The sequence below is a fragment of the Nipponia nippon genome, unplaced genomic scaffold (genome assembly GCF_047370975.1).
Source record: "Nipponia nippon isolate SJK-2023a ecotype South Korea unplaced genomic scaffold, ASM4737097v1 scaffold_16, whole genome shotgun sequence".
NCBI lineage: Eukaryota > Metazoa > Chordata > Aves > Pelecaniformes > Threskiornithidae > Nipponia > Nipponia nippon.
This window is the reverse complement of record NW_028262332.1, coordinates 1297046-1317515: the sequence shown is the minus strand read 5'-3', so window position 1 is coordinate 1317515 and position 20470 is coordinate 1297046. Positions and strand designations below refer to the sequence as shown.

Below are 20470 nucleotides of genomic sequence, written 5' to 3'. Positions count from 1 at the left end.
TTGCCGCTGCTGGACACAAGACTTTTCTCTGGGCACCCACAGCCTTCGGCAGCGAAGCAGCGAGCACCAGCGCTGCCCTCCAGTGCTGCCTGCCTCCCTCACAGCGCCAGCGGTGTTTCAGGTCCTCCCCTTTGCATTGCCAGCGATACCGTCTCTCCGCTAACCGTATGCCAGAACACCCTCCTGTTCCCTCTGGAGACTTGAAAGTGCTGCTGAAGTTTTATCCATCAGGTGAAACACATCCTTCCACGTGAAAACCCCGCTCCGTTCTTCTGAAACGCTGCTGTGCGGGTCCTCCCCTCCCCTCCTGCTGCTGAACGTGCACCGAGTGCTCCCCACCGCAACAGCCGCGCTCCCTGCCCGGTGCCCCGGCTCTGCCGGTTGGCGTTTCACAATGAAATACCCTCATTACCGGCAGCTTGGCACTGCCCTGCACTGAACGCCTCTGGGGTCCCGCTGGGCTGGGCTCGGCAGGGTTGGAAGGGTGGGCAGGCAGGTTTCGGCCAGCGTCGGGGGTCTTACGCAGAGGAAAACTTCTCTTTTGCCAGTTTTGGGGTGGCTCGTCAGCGTGGCCCAGCAGTGCTCGCTCTCGGGACGCTGGCAGTTAGCCTGAATGAAGCGTTGGAAGGAAAACTGGGCGTAGGCTGAGGAGCAAGGGGAAAGGAGCCAGGCATCACTTCCTTCCCCTAAATTCTTTATTCTGACTTTTAACTCAGTTTTGTAGCTCTCGCCAGAGGGTTTTGCAGAGCAGGTGGGTGAGTGCATTCTCCAGGTGGGAGCTGACCCTTTGGGGTGCCCCTGTGGGCATCCTCCCTTCCCGGGCGGGCGGGAGGTGCCCTCGGGGCCGAGCGCCTGAGCATCCTCCTGGGCAGGAGCGATGGCCTTCCCTGAGACGGGTACCCCAGCGCCCGTCAGGGCGGCAGAACGTCCTTCCGTTGTCACTGTTGTTTCATACGTGCATAGAGAAGAAGCGTGAGACCGGCCATCACTTTTTTCTTGTAGAAAAGTGGAAGCAAAATCCACTTCAGCATCTACCTGATTGAACAAAAGATGGTCAAAAAACGGAAAATGACCAAATCTGTTAAAAAAAAAATAAAATGGAATAAAAATTTAATATTTCAAGAAAGCTCTGTCAGTGACTGAAGGTTCAAATTTGGCTTTGATGAGATCTGTGAGGCTGTTAGTGGCTGGAGATACAAGGTAGATGTTTTTCAGAGTTGCTGCTGCTTGAAACTCTCAAGCTAATTGCAAACTATTGAGGAAGCTTTTAACGATTAATTTAGATCAGTAAAAATATAAGCAAAATAAGGTTGCCAGGACAACTTTACCTTTCTGCAACTTTTTTTTTTTTTTTTTTTACTATAGCGTGTTTGATCTTAATGTGGTGACTGTAGTATTGGGTCGATCCTATTTTTATTTATTTATTGTATTGAATTGATTTTATTCCGTTTCAAGTAAATGTTAAAAGCTCTGAAGGCACAGGATTTTTATGATCTTATCAGCCCCACAGCTCTGATCGGGGCTGTCTGCTGCCTTTGAAATAACACGGTTCAGCGCGTGCAGCTGTTTGCAGCTGAGAATTAGCGGTGGCAGAAAGCACTCACTGTTCTCCCACCTTATTAACTTGTGTGTGGTTCCTGTACCTCGCTGAATGCTTATTAATGGGAAATTTGAAAAAGTGAAGAGAATTATTAGAAGCACAGAAAAAAACCCTTCCTTTAAGGGAGGTAGAAGAGAGATGGCTGTTTGCCTTGGAGAAGATGACAAGTAAGAGACAACATGACAAAGCTGTGCGTGTTTTTGAACACTCCAGAAAAGGTAGATCAGAGACTTCTTTCTTCCTCTTGCGAGACAAAAAAGAGACAGTCAACAAAATTAAAAGGCAGCAAATTAAAAGCCAATAAAAGGCAGGATTTCTTCTTGTATGATGGGCAGTTAGCTGTTGGAGCGGGTCGCCAAGAGTCGGCTGCTTGTGTGGGGCTCAGGAGGGACTCAACTGGAAGATGGCATCAGCGGGTGACGTGGGCTCTTGTGGATGAGGCACGTTGCCTGGGGATCAGCTACCTCGCTGCTGTCTACGGGAAAGCTTCTTGAAGCTTCTTCTGAAGCTCCTTCTGCACATGGTGGACCAGGTTTGGTATCGCTCGCTGGTGTGAGTCTGCGTGACCGTCTTGGAGGGCTTGGAGGGACCGGAGGGCAGTGTGGGAACATCGTCGGGAGCGCAGACCCCGGGGTAATCGTTGGGAGTCTCCATAACGCTATTGTAAAACTAACTACTTACCAATAATTAATGTCAGCGTTCAGATGGTGGGCTCTGGATCTTGACAAGAAATAATTGAAAAACCAAATGTGCAATTATGTCTGACAAGCAGCGTGTGCTTTTCTTGGTCACCAGAGCCTTGTGTAGTCATGTGTTAGACACGGTTTTATATAATTATTATTGTTTATATGGTGGGTGTCAGAGGAAGGAAGAATTTTAGTTTCAAGTCCTCCGTTGGCTATTTATTTTAAAGTCATTAGATTTGTTTTCAGACTTAACTACGCTTAATGTGCGAGACTCCTGCTGAATAAATCAGACCCTGATATAGGAACTGCATCTGTTTGCGGAGGGAACGGAGCCAGCTGGAAGCTCAGCCCCCGTCTGCACCAGGGCTGTCACCAGCCGGGGAACCCGCTCGCAGCACAGATGTAGCTGTGCAGAAAAGCATGCTCCGCTCCCGAAACAGAGGTAAAATCCCAGACCTTCTGGGGTTGTGAGCTGGCTGTGAGGGCACAGATGGGTCCCGTCTCTACCGCAGCGTTAACAGCGCTGTGGTAGAGGTTTCAAAAAGGGTGGAAGGTCTCTTGGAGATGGAGATCCAGCAGAAGGGCTCTGTGGTGCTGGCCTGAAGGGAGGGAGAGCGCTGTGCAGGCAGGAGCCTGTCCAGTGGGTGCTTTAGGCTGGGACATGGAAGTCTCCCAGCTCTGACATGGTGCAGTTTTCCCCGATACGCCAGACCAAGCCGTGGTGCTTAGGCAGTCTGGTCGTTTCAGTCTCTATCTTAGCAGATGTGGCTTTCCAGCTGGAGGAGAAGGTATTGAGAAATGGCTGCACCTGCTTTCCTCCTCAGTTCACCTTTTTCCAGCCTCGTTGGTGGCATCTTTCCCTCTCCTCCCCACGTTGCTTGCTCTGTCCTTTGCGGACACGTCCTTCCTAGCAGCGCCTATAACCCAAGGGAGGGTCTGCCCTGGGATGCACCCGCTCTTCTGCAGGCTCCTCTCCCAGCTGACCAGGCCTCACCAGGTCCCCAGCATTCAGGGAAGACAACCTCCGTGCGTGCCCAAGCTGCAAGTTGTGGTCCTCCAAACCTCGGGAGAGGGCTCCACACCCCGCAGAGGGATGTGCATGGGGACAGGCCAAGGGCTGAGTGTTTCCAAGAAGCAAAATGATTTAAATTGTTTCCCCTTTCTTTAAAGGGCCACCTGTGGGATTTTCAGTCCCAGAGCGTGAAGAGCTTCAGACTCATCCTGCGTCAGAAAGAGAGAAAACTATTAATAATTAGGCAAGGTATTTAATAAGCCGTGGTGCTCTCTGAAGGATTCTCACCAGCCATCTTCAAAAAGAAAAAAACCAACCAACCAGCACAAAACCCCCCCAAAAGTCCCCTCTGGCCTATTTAAGAGAAGTGGATAGTTCAGTTCTGTACTGCGACCAGCGCAGAAGCTGTGGCAAACCCAGGCAGGTTTCCTTGAAACCCGAAAGAAGGTCAAATACGCACATACGAAGAGACAACAGCACTCAGAGACATCCTGGCTCCCGTGGGACCGGCATATTTTCTGTGTAATCCACACCGATTTGCCAAATGCCAGGGCCTCGGAGGGCTTCCAGTGGTGTGAGGTGGAGAAACGTCCCTTTCTGGAGCCGTGAAGTACTGAGTCATCGTGGCTATAATGTCCTCTGCCCCGCTGAGTTACCAGGGAATTGTTTTCCTTGGGTCACCCCCTCTCCTGCCCAGCTCGGGGTTGTTCTGATAATGGCGTAGAGCCTCAGAGCTTGTTTACGTTAAATGCGTGTGTATCTCCAGCGACAGGACATCTGCCACCTCATTTGTATCACTCCCCAGCTGTGGAGTTTTCCCAGTCCCAAGGTCCTGACTCCTTTTCTGTCCGTCTTTTCCCGTTGCTCATTTTATCCCATTCATCGTGCGGCCGTGCTGTGCCACGCTGCTGCCGGCAGGTCGATGGCACAGTCCGGCGTAGGCTCCCGTGGCCGTGTTGGGGGACCTATGGACATTTGCAGGCAGTTGTCACCCCCTCAGTCATTTCTTAGTCAAGCAACATAAAGCTCTTTCGCCGATATAAATCCTTAATCTGTTCTCTTTGTTTTTCCCTGAATTTCTTTGTCTCTGTTGACATTTCCACGCTTGAAAATTTAAAGACGCTGGCAGCTATTCTATTATCATCTTAAATTTAGTTTTTAACCTGCATCATTTGTGTGTCGCATTTTTTATCTGACTGAATTCTTTTGCTTTTGGCAAACAGTGCGCGTTTGTTTTTTGTTGGATAAGCCAAATTTTTTTTATATTTGGTTAGACTTCCCTCTTCAAACCATCCTCAAGATATTCCTAATAAGGACTGTAGGGAATTTGTTTTGCTAATACCTTAGGAATTCTTTGTGGCTCTCGACTATTGTTCTGGTTTGTATTTTAATGTTTAATTTCTAGAGGAGAGGCAGCCTGATTTGGTCCTGTAGTTTACCTTTTCTGAAGGATTTGGAGCTGCCGAGCATCCCTGGAGGAATGAACGCACGATTAAATTCCTCTTACATTAACTGAAGCGGTGTTTGTTCTCGGGAAAGGTTGTGTGTTTTAGTAGACCAAGATAGTTGCAAAAATTAAGTATGCTGCTTTGTTTGTTTGCTTTCCCTAGATTTTAGCACTGACACCACACCACACCATACCACCAAGTCTTGCATTAATTATTTTGGGGTTTTTGAAAGCTGTTGCCTCTGTTTTTAAGAGCTGGCTGCCCTTAGAGGCAGGTAGTGATCCTACTCGAGACATCTGTCTTCTAAAAAGCCTTCTAAATTTATGAACTCCATAATAATGTTGGTATTTATTGAGCAAATTTCTTGCAGGAAAACCTAAATGGCAGTTACTGTTACACTTCTGCCTGCAGAAGGATGTGGTCTCATGCTCTGATTTCAGTTTATTTTGGGAGGAGAAAGCAGAAAACTTAAATGTGTCCCAGATAAGGACAGGGTTCGGGGCTGCTTCTCTTGCCTCAGAAATTTTCTTTGCATGCCCAATTAGTGTGACATCCCCAAATCTCATTGCTTGATTTGGAGCATGGGCCTCACAGCCTTCGAGAGTTGCGCGTTCATCCTGGTTAGCTTCAGCTTATTTTGGTCAGTTTATAAGTGACCAGGGCGTTCAAGAAAGTCCTGCATGGCAAAGAGTGGATCCACCAGCCTTGTGAAGAAAACCAGCTGATCAACCAAGGATACAGCCTATAGGACCACAGACAAAACAAGTACAGAGATTTGAAGTAACGCTGGCAATGTAGCAGTGACCGTGAGGTCCTTAAATCATGAGGTTCACAAGAGCATGTTGGACGTGGAAGATGCCCTGAAGCTCTGACCAGCTTTTTCTTTTTTTCTGTTCTTCAGCAAGTCTTCACTCCTCTACCACTGATGGAGGAAGGAGTTCCCATTCCCTAAAATAACTTCAGAAAATAAGCGAACAGGTTTTTCCTACACTGTTTGCTTTCAGAGGTTAAACCCACTCTTTGAGAATACGCAGTGGCATCTTGGGAAGTGGGAATTGTGAAGCGAACTGAAATCTCCTGGTGGAACACGAATGACCATCAACTCCTTGTACAACTCTGTGACCAAGTGCAAATCTGGGTTTCAGACACGTGCACCAGCACGCGCTGCCACCCTGTGTGTTATTAAGAGTGCTGGTGGCTTACTTTGTCCTGCTTCGGTATCCGTGCTTCGAAATGTGGACCACGTTCCCAAACGTTCGTGGAAAGAGTCAAGAATTAGAAGGCATGTTTTAGTGTGTATACAGTGTACATTAAGAAAGTGTGTTTGCTTTGCTTCATTCAAGAGGCAGCAGAAGAGGTTGTTCTCTCCTATGGAGAGGAGATTCCCAGTAACAGGATCTCTTTTCCAGCAAACCAATGGCCAGAGGCAGCAATCCATGCTGGAGGTACGGCACCTGTTTTGGAAAATAATTACTCAGAGGAGGGACCCAGAAATGTGATGGTTACTCCAGCACTTCACGCACCAAAAGCAAGCCAGCCTCTATAGAAGAGGCACTGGCTCCGGCTGCAGATGCAGTTCTGACAGAGGAGCGGCTCTGTGAGCTGTGACACCAGAGGTCGGGTTGGATGAGCAGGTCGGTCTCTTTGGCTTTCAAGTCTGTGAGGGAACATCTGAAAGCTGAGGTAGGAGGCATGGAGACTAGAAGCAAAGTGCTCCGCTGTAACACTGGAAAAAATAGCTCCTATCTTTTCTCTCTTTTAACCCTGAACTTGAAAATCTTTTTGCCTAGTAATGTCTGCAAAAGAGATGTCCCTGATGAAGGACACCAGGCTGTTCCTCTGCTTCCTGACCCGCTCCACCTCCCTCCTCCTGGTGTAAGGCACAGTGCCCATGCAGCTGGGCTGCCCCAGGGAGCAAAGAAGAGCTATGGGGAGGGGATGGGAAGGCCACCACAACTCATTTATCAGACAAGCAGATTTTCAGTTTACATCTTTCTTTTTCCGTCTCTGCTTGCATCATCTCCATGTAAAATGAGAGTTCATTTACATCGGTTCTGTCCATTCTACTTCCCGTAGCTCCAGTCATGGCAGGGACCTTCTGATTCTTTTAAAACCGTGGCAGACATCTGTAAATTGAGCCCAGTTTCAGCCTCCCCCATTTTTTGCTTCCTTTCCTTTGTGACAGCTGAGGCCTTTTGATTTGGCATGGGACAAGCCAACTGCACGTTGGTTTCAAGAAGACAAGTTGTAACATCCGACTGATGATATTGTCCTGGTGGGCTCTGCAAAGCACCTTCCTTCAGGTGCCCACTGCATGGTCCTCATGACTGTGCTCTTCTGAACCTCTTTTGTCCAGACCAGAAGAGCGTGCCAGGGACCGTACAAGGGTGTGTTTCAGCAGTGTAAATGGGCACACAGCGTGCTCTGCCAAGGGGGAGTTGGGTATCACCATCACTGATGTCATCAAGGCATTAACGATGGACCTCTGGTTCTTCCAGCTTGAGCGGTGTCCAGGAAAAACTGAAGATGCTCCATGTTTGCTGCTGGGGCGGAAGAGCTTTGTTTGTAGGTGTTGATTCAGAGCGGTATGTCCTCCTCCACATTTGTTTCCTTTTCCTCTCCTTTTGAGGAGAAAATACACAGGAGCTGACGTTGAAGACTGATTCTCCACTGATCTCGCTTTGCCCCTCCCAAAAAGCTCAGCAGGATGTGTGCTATAAAAATAGCCTCATTAGAAGCCATCTGAGTACATATGCAATCACAGATCACTCAAAAGGGAGCACAGAGCATGCATGTTTCTGTTGCTGTCTTCAGAGAATTACATGACAAATTATTCCTAGCTGGAAGAAATGTCCTTTTATAATTGGGTTTTTTTCTCATTCTTTCGTAAGGGAGGAGTGTGTGTTTTTTAAGTAGCTTTTAGTCACTTTCATTATTTATGAGAATGCTACTCCAGATCAGAAAAAGCAAACTGCAAACGCGAGTTTCTTCTGGCTGCAGCAGCTGACGGGCCCCGTTTGCTTTCAGTCATTGCCGGTTCCGCTTATCACAGCCAGAAAGAAACGCTCTCCAAAGATGAAAACGGCCCCACATTGCAGCTCTTCAGTTTGCACCCTCTTCTCCTCCTGTCCTTCTTCCACAGGAGACAGGCTGGACGGGGGGCCGCTGCCTTCATGGGTAGCGTTAGCGTGCAGAGGAGACCGGTGTGAACAGTCAGCCGTGTCCTTTCTGTCCTTCCGTCTGGAAGAGCTCCTTGCGTTGCCCTTGCATTTCTCCTTGCATTGATGCTGGTGAGGCATCATCCAGGCTGCTCAGCTTTATAGTCAAAATTGTACTTCTGGCCTGGTCATTTGTCCATGTTGCCTTGCTGCATCATCCATCCGTGCTACAGCCTCAGGCTTTCATGAACTATTGTGGGTGTAGGACCAAGCGAAGCTGGACCTAAATGGGTCGAGGAACCCATTTTTACCCCTACCTTTTCAGTTCCCCACGATGAGTATTCATCAAGGCCTCCTTAAATCTCTTCTGCCTTCACATGCTTGCATTTGACATGAAAGTGGACGTAACGTCATCAGAAGATGAAAGTCTGATGATCAAAGCAGGCAGCAATGTTGAAATGAGCATTGTGAGATGGCAGAGCTGGTAATACAGTAATTGGCTATGTGGCCTACTTAGTCAGAGGAGTGATACATGCAAGTGCAATGTTTGTTTGCCTCTAATGTTTAAAATCCATAGAGTCTGTTCTTGAAAGTGAAACAGTACCTCACCTGTAGGAGCAACCAGGGATGCCACTGAGTGACAGCGTGAGCCTTGTGATCCCAAGCCTTCTGTCTCCTTTCCCTGACAAGGAAGAGCCTCTTGGATTGCCAAGCTCCACAACTCAGTAAAGGCGAGACATTAAACAGTAAAGGAGGTTGGTATTCCCCGGGAAAGCTCAAAGAGATGGAGAAGAAGTTAGATGCACCTTGTGGAAGGAGGTGGGGTTTAAGCCAGTTGTGCCTGTGCACTCTGCTAATCTCTGGTCTGATTTCTCCGAGAAGTTTTTGTCCTGTGTAAACAGTGCTTGCTTTGAAGAACGCCCTCTTCCCAGGGAACATCACGCCGTGGATGTTAAATGCAGGTTGGACCTGCAGAGGGAACTGCAGGTGATCCCTGGAAGGCCACACTTGAACACTGTAAAATTGCATTGTTTCACCCAGAAAAGCGATGGCATGAGGCTGGGGACTGTGTTCAGAGCCACCATGAGAGGGATGGGTGCAGGTGCCCAGGAGGGGGATCTGACTCGTGGTAGGTTCTCCCTTGGTTCTTGTGTGCTGCTGTCTCCACCAAGTGGAGGCTGTGACCACCTCACTGGTACCAGTGTGTCACCCAGCAGTGCCCCACAGGAATTCAGAAGACGGGGCTGATCTCTGTGTTAGCACATTGTGAGCTCCGTGCCTCGCTGTCACGGCGCTCAGGGACGTGGTCACCTCATGGTTCGTGTTGGGGAGTGCTTCTGCTTCCAGGACCGAGTACCGATATTTGACTTAGCTGACATCCTGGAAGCTGCATAGTCCTCTTCTCTCTGTATGCCCCCACCCAAAACCAGTAACACTTGCTTCCAGCCTTGGGATCTGCAGAACTAAAAATTCACTCCTATTCTTACTCATCCTCTTTTTGACACCTTTCTGGCAGTTGTGCGTCAGCTCTGGCGGTGCTGCAAGCGGAAGAGGAACCACAGAACCAGGTCTGGGCACGGTGGTGCTGGGGCCTCATTTCTTCCCTCCACCAGGCAGCATGTTCTCTGTCACCATGGCTCTCGGGGAGTTTCTGGAGAAGCAGCATGTTCTGGATCTGCTGCTGCTTTATCCTCATCTCTAACTGGAGGCTCTTTGTGCTGCTCGGAAGCAGGGGAGGCAAAATTCAGCACACCACCGAGCAAGTGCAGTGTCATGGGCTTGCAAGGGAATGCAACATCCAAGGACCAAAGGGCTGGTAAAGAAATGGTGCTTTACTGGGTCACCTCTCTTGAGTCAGTGGGCGTATTCCCTCCTGGCTTGATGCCATGCTTGATGGAGACTGTGGTGAGCTCTGTCTTCTAAATGAAACCTGTTTCTGCTGTGGCTGTGCATGTACCCCTCTCCATCCAGCCTGAAGTTTTCCAGTGTCAGTAATTTCCTTTTCTTTCCTGTTTTGCTCTGTGATGTTGGTACTGTTTGCCCAGCTGAACCAGGAGGCTTCGAATTCTGCTGTCCCTTGAGGATCGTTCCTTCAGCCCAGCTTCCCCCTGCACCCTGGGGGCAATTACACCCAGGTTGGCACAGCATCACTTCAGCAAATTGGGTAACTGAGCTTGAGACCCAAGAAGCCTGGACTGATCCTAGTTTTGTTCTAGCCACAGGAGCACTAACTGGATTTCATGTGGGACCAGAAAAAAGTGATGCTAGTTCTTGCTAGGAGAGCTTCCTCCACCATTGCTGCCGCCGCCTTCTCTCCAAAGCTGTGTAGCCCCCAGCTTTTTGAGAGCTCAGACCTGCTCCCAGGGATTTCAGTGCTGCTCCGTTGGGTGTTCTGCCATCTGCAGCAGCAGCTCTCTGTCAGCCCTGTGCCTCCTGGCCTGGACAGGGACCCACCTTCACGCTTGGGGAGCTTTTTGGTTGCAGCGTCCAAGCAGAATGAGATTGAACTGTCACTGGACAGTCGCTGTGTGAGTGATGATTGCTGCGACGCTGTGCTGTTGGGGACTGCGCTCTCTCACTGCTAGCAAGAGGCTGGTAAGAGTCGATCCCATCTCCTGTCAGGATCTCATTTTGTAGTCTTCAGACAAGTTGTCCTGTGCAGTCTGTCTGTCAGGCCCTTGGAGGCTGTAAGGATGGAGGTGAGGAAGATTATTCTCCATGTGCAGGGAAGGTAGGAGGGGTCCATCGCCTTCACTTGCTGCTATCAGCAGCTGGTGATGCTCCTCTCGTGCATCGTATGAAGCAATCGGAGTCTTCTTGATCCTCTGCCGCTGTGTAGCACATCCAGAGGAGAAGGAAGGAAGGCTGGGACTGTGTTCCTGTTTGATTACATTTATTTTAAGGTATTCTGCAAAGCCACAGTGTTCCTCTGGACATTGAGCTGGAGAGAGTCTGCAGTTGACGTTTGGCTAAAGCTTGACATCAGCCAGCGGCTAGAAAATCTCTGTGAGATATGAAATAATAAGAGCAATGTGAGAACACAGCTCTTCCTTCTTAAGTGAAACAGCAATGCCCATGAAAAAGGTAGCTAAAACTGCTCTCAGGTGGTGTGGGACTGATTCCAGCCTGGCGCAGGTCAGCAGCAAAGCTTGCATTCGGGGATGGTGTTTCCTGCATTTTGGCTTGCACGGTCTGGACGTTGGGGCCCTCGGTGCTGCGGAACAGGATCTGGCTCATGCAATAAAACGCCGGCACCTCAGGGTGTCAGCAGAGAATGCGCGTCCCGGGGCTGCCGTGGCAGAGGGGGTGGGAGCTGAGGGGGTGGGAGCTGGGTGCGACAAGGGGATGCCACCAGAGACACGAGTGTCGGCCCTTCTTATATGTGTACATGCGTATATATGTGTGTGTCTGTGCATATACGAACACACACATTTATATATTTTACTTTTATAGATACATATAAGCTGAAAAAAAAAAATCTTAATGCTTGTAATTTATTGCCCTTTCCCCAGCTTAGAGCTCTTTCCCTGGGATCTGCGCGGGACGTGGGTCTGCGCAGATCTCCCTGCTGGGTCAGCGGGCAGTGCACGCGGTGGCGGGGTGCTCGCCGGGGAGCGGTGCCGGGTTTGGGCTCGCCGCCCTGCCACATGCCGCGGGTACGTCTGCACCCGTTCTGCAGCCTGGGTACGTCTGCTGGCTGCTGCCTTCGTCTCTCCTAGAAAACATCTGAAGACAGAGGAGGTCTCTTTGTTGTAAAATTGTTGTAAAAATCCGGTGGTGCTATGTTTTTTATTGTTCTGCTTATTTTGTTTTTGAGAGGATCAACAGGCTCCTTTCAGGGCTTCCGTACTATGAAATCATGCGGAAGACGGTTGCTAAAATATTTGGGGCTGGTGTCTTTCTGTACACCAAGTACCTGCTCAGGCTTAGAACATATGGGCACTGTCGGAGGAATAGTATTGCTTTCAATCAGTATTTGCAGGTTTAGGTCCCAGCTACGCGCAGAAAGCCCAGCCGGGAAGTTACTTTCTTGGCAGAGAGGGATCCAGAAAGTCAGCAGGCGTGAAGAGCAAAGTTTTTGAGGGTCCATTGGTCTGGTCTAATAATTTATATATTCCGACAGTTTCAGGCCACCAAATCTGGCCAGTGCACATCTGCACTGAGCCCAGTAACCTGGGGCCAGCCAGATACGGATACTCGGGGTTTGAAGACTTAGAGAGATTTGTTCTCCCTGAGCGCATCCTTTGGAAAATGGTTGTTCCAGTGGACCACCATCCGTGCTAATATTTTATGCCTCATTTCAACCGGTCCCAGCTTCCAGTGATGAGCTCGCACTCTACTCTTCCCTGCCAAATTAAGGAAAGACAGTATTTTCTCCCCATGAAGATGATAATATGCTGCAATCAAATAATCTCTCAGTCTTCCTTTTGGCGTGAGAAACGGATTGAAGTTGTTTGGTCTCGCAAAGTCATAAAGTATCTTTTCCCAGTCTCAAACCATTTCAGTGCCTGTTTTTTGAACCGTCTGCAGCTTTCCTAATCACCTTTTAAAAATGAGGGCACTCAGTCTGTCTGCAGCACGCTGGGACTGGCTTCACCACGGCTTCGTACAGGGAGAAAATCACCTCCTTGTTCGGTCTCAGGCACGTGTATCTGAAAATCGCGTTAGTCCTTTAGGTCAGAGCGTGGTTCTGGGTGGCTGCAGCATGACCTGCCTGCTGGGATCGCGGCTGAGCACCCTGGGTGCTGTTCGTGGGTGCACCCACGTTCCTGGACACGTTTGACTACGCTACAACTGCTCAGCTTGGGCAGAGCCAGCTTACAGTGATGGATCCACTGGTGTTGGTGCTCCTTTCACAGTCATTGCTCTCCACCCTTCCATGGGTCACCCGTAATTTTTAGCAACAGTGATGTTAAATTAATTCGAGAGCATTAATAAATCTGCCCCACATCAGCCATTTCAGGAGCCCTGTGGAAATACCTGTACTCAGGAGCAGTACACGTTGAGGACAGCATTCTGCCTTGCACAGCACGTGGCCCGTTGCTCGCTTCGTGCCGTGCACTGCTGTGATTTGTTTTATATCCGAATGCGACGCGATGCAAAGCCGGCTGCCATCAGAAGGTCTCTTCTGTTCTTACCCAATTTATAATCTCCTCAGAAAGCCGTATCCTTAGCCTCACTGCTAGTTGTATTAGCTTTTAATTCCACATCACTTGGCTCCTGCATTGATTTTTATGTTGTTTTGTCCAGGACTGGCAAGTACAGGTTGCTGTACCGTCTGTAACTGAGGCATTTTGCCTTTATTTCAGGTGCAAAGCTGGCTGTCGCTGACTGCTTTCACCTTTCTGCCTGCCAGTGGGAATTGTACTGGTTTGATTTTGATCAGGGGAAGCTCTGCTGTTTTTTCCCCCCACCGTATTGCTTTGGCTGCCTTTATTAGTGTTTGCATTTCACACCTTCTCGGTTTGATTTATTTGCAATTAATCCTACCCTTTGCTGATTGCTGAATGCTTTGTACTTTTGCTCCTGGCTGCTGCCTTTCCCTTGGCTTTAGAATGGGTGCTGAGCCATGCCGCTGTCGGCTGAGATTGATGGACCTTTTGGACATCCAATAATATTACCATAAAGATCGTCCAGCTTTCAGCCACGTTTTCTGTCTTAATTCATCTTTCTCACTTGTAAAGCCCTGGATGATTTTGGGTGCATGGAGGGAGTACGCGTGAGGAGGAGGGGAATGAGTAGGGAGGCAGGTCAAGGCTAATTCTCGCTGTTTAGGGGCTATTAATTGTACATTTCATTCCATAATGAGAATGAAGGGATGAATAATAAAATATCTGGCAATTTGATGTGACTGACCCATTTTGAAAGAGCAACTACATGTCCGTGTAGGAGGTTGTGCAGGAATTATTGCAGAAGATTGTTCTCTTCGTTCATCTGCTCCTCTCGTTCCCGTCCTCCCAGGATTACCCGCTGGGCGTTTTCGCCTGCAGTTGCAGCATTTTGAGTTCTCCACCAGCTTCATAACCCGTATCAGAAACCATTGCAGGTGTTAGTTTTCTAACATTTTAATTCACACTTTGTTCTGACTTTCTATGATGCTCCAAGCAATGGGATTTCCTTCTCTTTCGCTAATGCACGGTCTAATGACTCTCATCCATAAGTTCAGCCTATTCTTCACTTTATTTTGCCTATTACTTCTGCTTAAAACGTTTTCAAATACCTTCGGCTGTTCCTAGTGTTTACATGACTCTCAATCTGTCACAGTCTTTTAAAATCTCTGTTTCTGGGTAGTCTAAGCTATTATATATTTAGTCCTTCTGATTTCTACACAGACTGAACCAGCAATTGTTTTATCTTTGCATTGCATGTTGGAATTTATTAATAGCCAGTATTAAAACCAGGGAGCCTATAATGCATGGTGGGGTGGTGCATCTGGAAAAGGAGCTACACTGGCTTAGTACCTGGTCCTTGTCCGTCGTGCTCAAACTCCCTCCGTCTTTTGCCACTTGTTGAGGTTGTTTTACAGCTTTGGGGTGTCCAGTTTCCTTCCTTTTCTTAAGGGGTTTTGAATATTTATTTAATTAGATTGATTTCTCCCATGAATTTCCAGCTTTCTCTTTCCAAGTTGAAAACACACACTTTTTCCTTAATCTGTTTCTAAATATGCTCCTTTCTTCCCTCTGCCTTTCCCCATCCATCGCACTGTCTCTGGCATCTTTGATACTTGTATCTGTCCATAACGTAATAGTCTCCTTAAATATCATTATATTACAGATGATCCCCTTTGATCATCACCGTATATGTTAAATAAGGCCATACGAATACCATAGGATGTTAGGTTGCTTTGAAGTGTTAAAAGAGAGGATGCGATGGTAGATTAATGCATGGAGGAGTGCGCAAGGGTGGAGATAGCTCCAAATTAAAAATGTCAGGAGGATATGGCTTTTCTTTTGCATGTATGGACTAGTCTTGGCATAGTATTTGATGCCAGGACTGCTGGAGTTGTGTTCCTGGCCTGCTAGGAAGCAGGTGAAATTCTGTGCTCTTGTTTAGTGGTCCAATCTGTTGTTTGTGGTGATTAAGGTTATTTTCATTCCTAGCAAATGGTTTTATTACTTTTGTCTGGTTAAATTTTAATTGTTTACCATAAATGACAGACACGCACACCTACCCATACTTATTTTAAATAAATTGCGTTAAAAGAAAATACCTTTAATTATGTCCTAGTGATGAGAAAGTGAGTGCTTGACAATGAGGATTCATGTTTTCTCCTCTTTTCCCCCCATTCAGGGAGTGTTTGAAGAGGAGCCCGCGGAGCCCGAAAGCGGAGGGCTCCGATTCGGTGACATCTCAGTCCTCACCCAGTGAAGAGGCTGGAATGATGACTGAGGTGAAGGTGAAGACAGAGGTACCAGATGACTATATCGAAGAGGTGATCTGGCAGGATGACACCAAAGATTCCAAGAAGAACATAAAGGATGGGCCGGGAGATGTGCCCGCGGAGATCTGCGTGGTCATAGGTGGGGTCCGCAACCAGCAGACGCTCGGTAAGCTGTGGGCTGAGGCACCCCATTGTTCGGTTCCCTGAATCCGTGGCGTTGGGGAGAGGAACAAGGTTCCGGAGAGCCGTTCACGGAAGCTTGGCTCTGCCAGAGGGACCAGAGCCAAGGTGCACATCAGTCTCAGGGTCCTGCCTCAGGATTATTGACCTTTAACTTTTGCTATCTGGTTGTATCTTGTCACCCCTAAAGACTCAACCAAGATCAGGGTAACTGTAAGAGAAAGCTTGTTACTTTCTTTTGACGTGTTAAATGACTTGCCCATCAGTCACGCGTGAAATTCATGGCGAAGGCAGGGCTGGTGGTAGGTATGTTGGGCATAGATGAGGAGGCAATCAGGAGGAAAGCCTGAGAAAGAGTTGAAATGGTTTGAGGAGAGTTGCTTTGGGGAAAGTGGCTGCTCTCTGTGAATAATTAGATTTAGCTCAAAAACAGGTTTTACAGGTTGCTGTTTGTTTGTTTTTCTGATCACTAGTAACGTTGTGGGAATAATTTTGACTTTTGGCTGGCTGTGGTGTGCCACTTCCAAAACAGTACTTCCTATCCCCACCCCACCTCGAGCAGTGATGGGAAGGTGTCTTTTTTTTACTTTCTGTGAACATCAGACTGTCCTCTCCTCCCGCTCCAGGGAAAGGGCTTTCTGTGGGATCCTGGAGAGGCATTGCTCTTTCTGAAGGGACTCCTCTGTTGGTTGTGACATGGAGCAGGTCCCAGCAGTGACTTTTGAGCGCCAAAGGCAGTTGCTGATACGAAGAAGAAAGAGCAGTTGGACCATGTTTCGTTTGAGGGACTCAGGAGAATGCTAATTTGAGCTGCCCAGCACTGCTGTTGGGATTGGTTTGTCTTGCAGGGGGAGAGAAAAGAGGTATTGATGTTAGATTTTTCTCTTGGTTTTTGCTTGATCACTGTCCACGCTGTTGGAAAGAAACCCTGGAGGGCGTCATCAGCTGGCAACTGTATTGGGAGCATCGTTGTCCTGCCTGTCCTCCCTTTCCCAGTAGGACAGCCACTAAAACGGTGGGTGGGAGGTCACTGCTGTTTCTGCAGGGTCAGAATATCTAGGGAAAGCCTAAGAAGTCTGGTTCCAGCTAAAAGATCTTACAAGTTGAAGGACATCTGTGTATATTCAGAGCTTTTGTGTCCCCACAGCTCTTGAGAGGTTGATCACTGCATGGGCAACCCTGAAATGCAGAAGTGACCCTGGCACCCCAGGAGGGATGGGTGGAGAGACTGCTGCTGATCGGAGGCAGTGGGAGCTTCTCCTTCAGCCGTGGTCACCAGCACTTGATGAAAGCATCTGCAGATCAGGTGTCTGCCATGTAGAACCCTCTTCTCCCCATGGCTTCTGGCTGGGCAGCAGCAGCTGTTCTGCAGATGATGTCCCCTGAGTTGACTATATTGTTGTGCAAAGTGGGGAATGGGCTTTTGCTGTTGGCTAACTTGGATGTACACCGTCATGTGTACATCATGTGTTGCAGATGACACCAAGTTGGGTGGAAGTGTCGATCTGCTGGAGGGCAGGGAGGTCCTACAGAGGGACCTGGCCAGGCTGGATCGATGGGCCGGGGCCAACTGGATGAGATTCAACAAGGCTCAGGGCCGGGTCCTGCACTTTGGGCACAACAACCCCAGGCACCGCTGCAGGCGTGGGGAGGAGCGGCTGGGAGCTGCCCGGCGGGAAAGGACCTGGGGGTGTTGGTCGACAGCCACCTGAACATGAGCCAGCAGTGTGCTCAGGTGGCCAAGAAGGCCGATGGCATCCTGGCTTGTATCAGGAACAGTGTGGCCAGCAGGACCAGGGAGGTGATGGTGCCCCTGTGCTGGGCACTGGTGAGGCCACCATTCGAATCCTGTGCTCAGCGTTGAGCCCCTCACCCCACGAAGGCCATGGAGGGGCTGGAGCGTGGCCAGAGCAGGGCAGCGAGGCTGGGGCAGGGGCTGGAGCCCAAGGCTGGGGAGGAGCGGCTGGGGGAGCTGGGGGGGCTCAGCCTGGAGAAGAGGAGGCTGAGGGGAGCCCTCATCGCTCTCTGCAACTGCCTGAAAGGAGGCTGGAGCCTGGGGGGGGTCGATCTCTTCTCCCCAGGAACAAGCGATGGGACGAGAGGGAACGGCCTCAGGCTGCGCCAGGGCAGGTTTAGGTTGGATATTAGGAAAAACTTCTTCCCCGAAAGGGCTGTCAGGCCCTGGCCCAGGCTGCCCAGGGCAGGGGCTGAGTCCCCATGCCTGGGGGTACTTAAAAGCCGGGGAGATGTGGTGCTTAGGGCCATGGTTTAGTGGTGGCCTTGGCAGTGATAGGTTAACGGTTGGACTCCATGATCTTAAGGGTCTTTTCCAACCTTAATTCTATGATTCGATGTCATACCGATGGAGAGCGCTGGGGACAGGCTGGGGTGAGGGCGATCACTCTTCAACATGTAGGCACCATGGGGAGAGGGACAGAGAATTATTTACTAGTTAACAAGTGGTGGTTGAAAGCTGTAGAAAGTAAACTGGAGAACTTCTCTCTGGAAGTGCCTTTTCAAATGAAATGTGCATCATATTTGTTATTTTATAGCCTTGTGCTGGGTTTCTTTAAAGGCAACTTGGTCCTGAGGCGATGGGCAGTTGGCGGCCGATTCCTTTGTGAAAAGAGCCCTGTAAGTGCCCCTATTCATCCGCCATTCACATAACTCTTGTTTGTTGTGGAGGTGGCTCTGAATAACTTTTCTGTTTGGCCACCAAATACTGTGCTCTGTGTGGACCAACCACGGTGCCCAGATATCAGTTCCTTGTGGTTTCTTGAACTGGGTCCCAGTCAATTCTTCTGGTCCCCTCCGTCCCCCTGCAGAAACCACAGACAGGCACTATTTCCATCGCTGCAGACATCTGTGTAACTCGCACAAGAGACGTCCCGTGCCTGCTGCTTCACTGGCAATTTCGGCTGCTGCTCTGGAACAGCCCAAGATTGCGCACAGCTGAAGACGCCGCTGCCTCCCGTCTCCGGAGCAAAGGCTTCGTGCTCTCTGCTGCTGCTCACCCGTGCTTCCAGGAGTTTTCTTCCTGAAGCCTTTCTCGTGATGTGATCTGGTAGCCCTGCATCTAAATCACTTCAGCTATGCACAAAGGCAAGGCTTCGGTAGGATTTTATTCACCTTCATCAGGGAAGCTGAGATTGGAGGTGTCAGAAATGGTAATTTTTTATAGTAATTCATGATGCAGGATGAAGTGGTGAATCAGAAGTAAATGAATCCCTCTCGCATGGAAATGCTGACCCCAGACTGTCTCCTTTCATGGGCTGCTGGGAACGGTCAGTTAAATGGGGGTTGTGTTGTCTGAGCCAGGGCCACAGTGCCGAAGGCTTCAGGGCACATGGGGCTCCAGGTGACAGACAGCTTTCCTGCAGGGCTCAGCTTCGGGACTTGGCTGAAATGCTCATTAGAAGATTTATGTCTCTTTTCCGAGTCACACATCTCCAGCAGGAGCGTGCTATATTTATATTTTTAGTTGTTACTTGGAGCAATTTATAACAGGGATTCCCAGCTCAGTTGCTGCTATTTGCTTGTCGTGTTTTCATCAAATTAGGCCTTGTGTATGCCACCTCCTGTTTGGTTACACGTTTGCATGTCTCTCCCTGTGCTTTGGACTCCTCCAGACTCCGTTTCCATCCGTCTGGAGCAGCCCAAACCCTGCGATGGATGAAAGCGGACGCAGCGAAGCGGGATGGGTGGTGGCAGTGGCTGCAGTCCCCCAGCCGAAGAGCCGGTGCTGATGTTTGTGGGTTTAGACCGTTTCCCTTTCATCTGCGTTTCTACAAGAAGTCTTGCAAGCCCTGTGGGGTCCCACTTTGGGCATCCCGAGCAAAGAAAGCCAACAGAGCAGTTGGCTGTATCCCTGTGTCCGGTCCGGAGCAGACTGATACTGCCGCTGCAGATCCCGCTCTCCTCCCCGTCCACCGACCTGTACCCGCCGCGGTACCGCCGGGTCTCCCTGCCTCGCAGGGGGTGCGTTTCTCACCCTGCACAGCTCCGAGATGGCAATATTTCCTGTTCTTTTCTTCTGTTTTCTTGCTAGCTTCACATGCTGGCCTTGGGCCAGGGTCACGTGAAGAGCTCCAACACATTAACATTTCTCAGGGCAGGGGTGTCAGGGCAAAAAGGCAGGGAAGTCCACCCTAAGCGATCTAGAAAGGAGAGGGGAAAAAAAAAGGCGCTTGCGTTGTAAATCAAGAGAAAGGCGGAGAGACTATTTGGCTGATACGGATCATTTTCTAATGTTGGGAATACCATCAGGTCAGTATTTGTGTTTTGGAGGACTGAGTTATCTGCACGTTGATCAGGAGACGTTTTATACAAGATTATCTAAGCTCTCAATCTGGTCCATGCTTTACCAGAAACATTTTGGAGAGGATTTTTCAAGTAATGCGTTAAATCAGAAATGTTTTGGAGACAAAGCGAAGAGTGAATCCTTCTGCTTTGAGGCTATCAGTCTAACATGCACACGCTTGATTCATGCCATGATGCTGACGTCTCAGTTGCTGAGCTGCTCAGCACACGTAATTCAAGAGCACTTTGGATTCTCCCTAGTTGTACCAAATAAAAGAGAGCTGCAGAAGCCTTAAGAAACTCTGTGTGACCTCTGACGTCTTGTTACCAAGCCACAGGGACAGACGGGTCTTGGAAATTTTTAATAGGCTTCAGCCATCACTATTCTTTGGAAATGCATCCACTTTAGGGCTCTTTTCTGATTTTTTTTTTTTTTGCACAATTTAGATGGAAAAGCAGTGCAATGTGGCTCTCCCGTTGGACATACACGAAATCGATATTCAGGGACCTGGATTTTTGACCATGCATTGAGATACACGTCTGGTATGTGAATGAAAGGTGTGAAAGTCTAACAGGGAGCAAGGGAAAGCTCTGGATGCAACGCGTGTGTTGCCCAAATTCCAGCTGCAAGGCTCAGGAAAAGCCTGGCAACACTGAATGCACCAACTAACCAAGAACCTTCCCCATCTCCCCTCCCACTACAAAC

General features: G+C 49.1%; 1 protein-coding gene across 10 annotated transcripts in view; it reads left to right on the top strand.

The window, feature by feature from the left end:
* The window catches only part of ZNF618 (zinc finger protein 618), a 166887-nt gene that overhangs the window by 71580 nt on the left and 74837 nt on the right, over window positions 1-20470 (top strand). For 9 of the 10 annotated variants that reach the window (XM_087752801.1, XM_087752808.1, XM_087752807.1 and 6 more), the window contains exons 3-4: window positions 15195-15451; window positions 20212-20307. In XM_087752801.1, the coding sequence (XP_087608927.1) occupies window positions 15195-15451; window positions 20212-20307 (353 nt within the window). The remainder of the gene's footprint in view (window positions 1-15194; window positions 15452-20211; window positions 20308-20470) is intronic. The other variant, XM_087752809.1, reaches the window with a different exon arrangement.